We start from the raw sequence: 4,887 nt of genomic DNA, 5'->3' as shown, positions 1-4,887 counted from the left end.
ATGTAGTGGTCTCACTAGTGCGATTGAGTAGCAAATCCATTAGATCTAATTGTGATGTTGGGTTCTACGTTAGTGAGAACTCTACGTGGTGAGGATTCCGGCTGAGCCAACCCGCGGTTTAGCAGGGGTACCTTCGGATCGAGTAGAAGTCCCTACGTCTGGTCCCACGCTTTGACAGCTTTGATCCAGCTCTCTACTACTCTTCTACTCTACTCCGTCATCTCCTGGCACCCCTGGCGATCGCGCATAAGTTGGAATGTATCAACCGAATGGAACTCTTGTTTAAACAACGAAACGGAAGAGTCCACACATCTGTTCCCAGCCACGACACTACGGCGACTTGCAACAAATTCCTCATGGGATGATATCACGATATGTCCGTGTCCAGTCCATCCACACTGAGACACTGCATTGTGTGTGTGTTACTAACACATACACCGAACCGATATAACTCGTATCCTCACTTTTAATAATGTCCACAGAATCGAATGATATAGGTCTGGAAGCATTAAAAACATGTGCCTCCTATACTCTCGAGATGCTGCCCATGCAGGGGCACTATTGACAACCCAATAACAGTTCGGGCGTTATGAGGAATAGAACAGGCACATGGTGATACTCAGTCAGTAGGGTCATGTCCACACAGGCGCCAATGAACGCCCTCATGTTAGTGCCAGCATCAGGTATAATACGAGTCAGACTCAGAGACGGACGGCAACCTAAAGACAACAGATAGATATTTAGATGGCCAACTCCACGTAGACCTCGGATGCGATTATCGAGACTTCGTCTTCACATAAATGAGCTAAAACAGCGTTCTGTTGTGTAATCCTTCCAACAGGCCAAACCAACCACTGTACAACAAAAACAATACAGTATTGTCAATACTGTAATGAGAACTACACAAAAAATCCATAGCCTCACCAAAATTAATCAAGATTTTGTGTTTTATTTATGGTCAGAAATGTCCGAAACGAACTTGACAAGCTAACAACCACACTATCGCCTACTCAAGCTGACATCCGAATATGTTGACAATCTCATTGTCGCGCATATATTGACCATGTGCGTAGCAAAGAGGTTGCGAAGAGTTGTAACCTGTACGCCGTCGGAGATATGGTGCCTCCTTGGTACGCCTGATTGAGTAACCTCTTACTGCAAGAGTACGATTACAGTGTAAAAATGTAGGCCTTTTGATTATTATAATTCTTCAACACATGCGCCCAGGGCGTGAGATTTTATGTCATCGGTGTGTAGTTTCCCTCATTGTACATATCGTAATCATCGCCTCCAAAGGCCTATGCTAGCCCCCGTCGTGTTTCAAACTGGCAAACTCCACAAACTCCATAAATGAGGTAACAACACATCATGGAATACACACAATGGCTCGACTTTAATCATATCTGCATGACGCGACTAACTCCTAATCCTACGCGAATCAACCTTACTCTAGGTCTAGCGAAAGCTGTTGGAAAGGAAGTCTTAAGATTCCTAGTATTCAGCACGACCGAGGGCATCGGGTTAGCCGGTACCCTCGTGGTACTATTTGGTCTCCACGGTGGACATGCTGCCTCCTAAGACATCACGAGCAGTTCACCACTGCAAGTACACTAAGTAATGGTGGTCACCCCTTCATCCCTAGGCTTTCGCTTAGCCTCTATCGGCTGCTCTGGCATGTGCTCAGGGAAGGGACTCATAGTAGATGCATGACCTAGCATCAACCTTATCATCCAGACAATCGATTACTTTACCCTTCTTGCTAGGGTTGGCTGGTCTGAATGGCCCATCATGTTGAGCCACATTAATATTGCGCTTCTCTGGTACGCGCTGAAACGACTTCTCTTACCCCACGAGCAAGTTCACAATACTTACCGGGACCCCGTAGGGCTGTTCACAGTGATACATCTCGATATTCTTCTGGAACATCTGAGGATCGATCAGCATACGTCTGTACCCCCACCATCTGGTTCGAGCTCACTCTGGTCGTATCGTTGCAAGCTCCGATACGGAAGGGCATTTGATCGCCTTGCCGTTCCTTGTTGCGTTTCATCTCCTCAAACTGAAGTACGATGAAGAGAAGGCGTGGTAAGAACCAGTTGGCCACTTTAAAGACAAAGGTTTCTGTACACAATTCCATCAGCACAACCACTAGAGTCGTACTTGATGAAATCGCCGATAACAGAGCCTCAAGCACCACAAAGCTAACTCACGGCGAGCGCGATTTCATAGCCAGTATCAATAGTTCAAGTTTCATCCGCCAAACGAAAGATGTCAATCTAGCGGCGAGAATATTTTAAACAAAAACTGCGAACACGCTGTCGTAGTACATAACGTGAAGGCATCGCGCGTTACGCGACACTGCGTTACTTGCGATATAAACGGAAATTTCAACCCAGTTTTTTGATGACATATATAGAAGCGCCCCGAGTAAGGCATATTACCGCCCAATGGCAGTGAAAATCCATTACCCGAATCCCCTGCTACCTTCGTTTTCCGCATAGCATCATACTCCTCCGACAGATATTCCGGGAAGGGCGAGAATAGGACACCTTACAAGTCGATAGGATCCACAGCGCTCAACAAGCCTACCTGGTGTGAGCACTCCTCCACCACCGATTTTGGCTGGTGACGTTACGAAGTTCCGCGGATAGGAATAGTCCTTGTACTTATTGTGGAGAGCTATGGGGTCTCTCATTCCTAAACGGCATCAGATTTGATCGTTTTACGGTATATGAATTTTGTCACCATTTTTATGCTCGACGTATTCGTATGCACTAGGGGGCACCTTAACCGAGCCGGCCGGCTTGAACTGGGCCTCTGGGTCGACTGCTTTGACCTAAGCTCAGCATAAGTGATACTCTAACCTAATCCTCTACGAACCTTTTTCCTGCCCAATCGGCGACCGGGGTCAACATAGAGATCCCCATTGCAAAGAGGTTCCCTACATAAGTTACAAACTGGCTGGGCACAGTGTTGAATACTACGGGAAAGAAAAGAGAGCGTCGACTCCAGTGCCTTTCTTAGAGGGATTGGTCATTAGATTCCGACCCAGGTCCGGAGGATCCTCCTCAGACCTCGCTGAAAAATGATAGTCATGGTTGATCCGATACGGAATTCTCTCACGTTTTCGCCTTGTGGTTTTATAGGCAGAATTCTCACCGATACAGAGAGGAGCCGTATAGCCGAAGTAACCGAACCTGATAAATATCTTTAGGTTGAGCGAGGTAACCACGGAGGCTAAAGATTCCCCTCGGTACCGCGGCTTGTTGGACTCTTCCAAGATTTCTTCGTAAATCCTAGCACGCTTCTCCTCGAGAGATTCCTTCGGTTTGCCCATAGTTATGATTCACAATTTCTAACTACGTGAGTTCAATCGTTTTCGAATACTCTTTCGCGCGCTCAGAAAATCTTCTCGAATAGTCAAGTTTTCCCCTAAGGTCGACTTTCGAGTGTTGGGTTTAATCCCGGGAATACACTGTTGTTTTTCGTTTAAATCAGAATTCACAGCAGAGTATGCAAACCGCATCAGAAACATTCATCAGCACCAACAGGAATCAGTGCAAGTCTACTGTACGATTTTTCCAGATAGCGTTGAGGAAATGCAAGTTTCACTAAGAAGAGGAAGATCCTATCAGAACCATACCATGATAGTAACTTTTTATGGCACATCGATTAATCGGTGCCACCCTAGACGTACCTATAGTGATAGGTACGTACGCCTTCAAGAAGGACGAAAGTCTTTTCCGGTGGCACGCCCTGGTAAGTCAATGACACTGTATATCCAATTAATATACTTTTTAGATCAGAAGTGGCCAAGTGGGAGCTCCATTGGAGGACTTATCGTAATAGTGATATTCCAAAAACCCCTTTTATACCTATGCCATTCATAAACCTGCTTACCGAGAATGATCCCTCTTATCGGGGGTTAGGAGTTGATGCCATTGTTGGTGGAATTGACTACTTTAATCACGACGGTGTTGTTCGTGAAATTGAAGTTTCCGTTCGACTCGCATCACCTTGTTGGTTTTCGTGATTTGCTATAGTCGTGTAAGACTCATCTCTGAAGTGATGTTTTTACTCGCGTGTGTGGTTTCCTGGTGCTAACGCCGAATAGATTTATCAATGGTATATAAGAGTGTCGAGGTGTACATTGAATTTGATCGGCAGATATGTGATTAAAAAAGTGGACTTTCAACTGCACGAAACATTCGCGGTGCCTCAAAGGACGGTAGAGAGCACGCCGTTTATGGTCACTGAGGAGGGATGGGGGGAATTCGACATCATCGTCACCATTCACTTCGTGGATTCTAGTGAAAACCCAGTCCGAACTACACATAAGCTCAAGTAGGCTCCTATATGGTAGGTAGGAGGTCTCCTATCGTGTGGGTGTCGTTGCTATCATCGTATAAACGTATGAAGGCTGCATATAAGTCTAGTGATGTACGCGTTGATTAAGTGCATATATGGATCTATACTTTTTATGTACTTACATCGTTACCGATTACTCCTTACCTCTATACACGTCGAAAATGCGATTGACGATTATTTGTCCTTAGATTACACCACGATTCCACAACAACTGGCATCAATCCTGCACTAGTACCTGTAGACCCTGTCAACGAAGTGACACCAGTGTTGGAGAGGGGATATGCTGTGGTGAACGAGACGTATATGGAGTTGCACTTTGAGCACCCACATGCTTGGTTTTATGATGCGGTAATGTGAATCTGGTCAATCACATGTGTTGGTTATGAATGCTATGGAAATTTCGGGAAATTTCTGCTGGTTGCTATACTCTACTAAGGAATTCTAAGGAAACTCCCGAGCTCAACTCACGAAAATGAACATGTACTCCAACACTGTGTAATAACGTGAGAGCTGAATGGC

At 45.5% G+C, this 4,887-nt stretch overlaps 2 protein-coding genes across 2 annotated transcripts in view; one reads left to right on the top strand and one right to left on the bottom strand.

Moving 5' to 3' along the window:
* Window positions 1-1,610: 1,610 nt before the first annotated feature.
* Window positions 1,611-3,337, bottom strand: Pmar_PMAR003712 (hypothetical protein; the record flags this gene model as incomplete). The annotated part of the gene is made up of 11 exons (XM_002784407.1): window positions 1,611-1,711; window positions 1,752-1,827; window positions 1,873-1,926; window positions 1,979-2,121; window positions 2,469-2,549; window positions 2,590-2,697; window positions 2,746-2,836; window positions 2,881-2,941; window positions 2,985-3,078; window positions 3,124-3,197; window positions 3,258-3,337. 11 exons carry the CDS (start codon window positions 3,335-3,337, stop codon window positions 1,611-1,613), a joined length of 963 nt encoding a protein of 320 aa, XP_002784453.1.
* Window positions 3,338-3,660: 323 nt separating this feature from the next.
* Pmar_PMAR003711 (4-hydroxy-3-methylbut-2-enyl diphosphate reductase, putative) overlaps window positions 3,661-4,887 on the top strand; it is a gene marked incomplete at both ends in the record, with an annotated part of 3,969 nt that continues 2,742 nt past the window's right edge. Inside the window, 3 exons of the mRNA XM_002784406.1 lie at window positions 3,661-3,759; window positions 4,115-4,344; window positions 4,557-4,716. Of these exons, the coding sequence (XP_002784452.1) occupies window positions 3,661-3,759; window positions 4,115-4,344; window positions 4,557-4,716 (489 nt within the window). The remainder of the gene's footprint in view (window positions 3,760-4,114; window positions 4,345-4,556; window positions 4,717-4,887) is intronic.

Source organism: Perkinsus marinus (genome assembly GCF_000006405.1).
Source record: "Perkinsus marinus ATCC 50983 genomic scaffold scf_1104296935302, whole genome shotgun sequence".
Taxonomy (NCBI): Eukaryota; Perkinsozoa; order Perkinsida; family Perkinsidae; genus Perkinsus; species Perkinsus marinus.
This window is presented reverse-complemented; position numbering and strand designations above follow the sequence as displayed.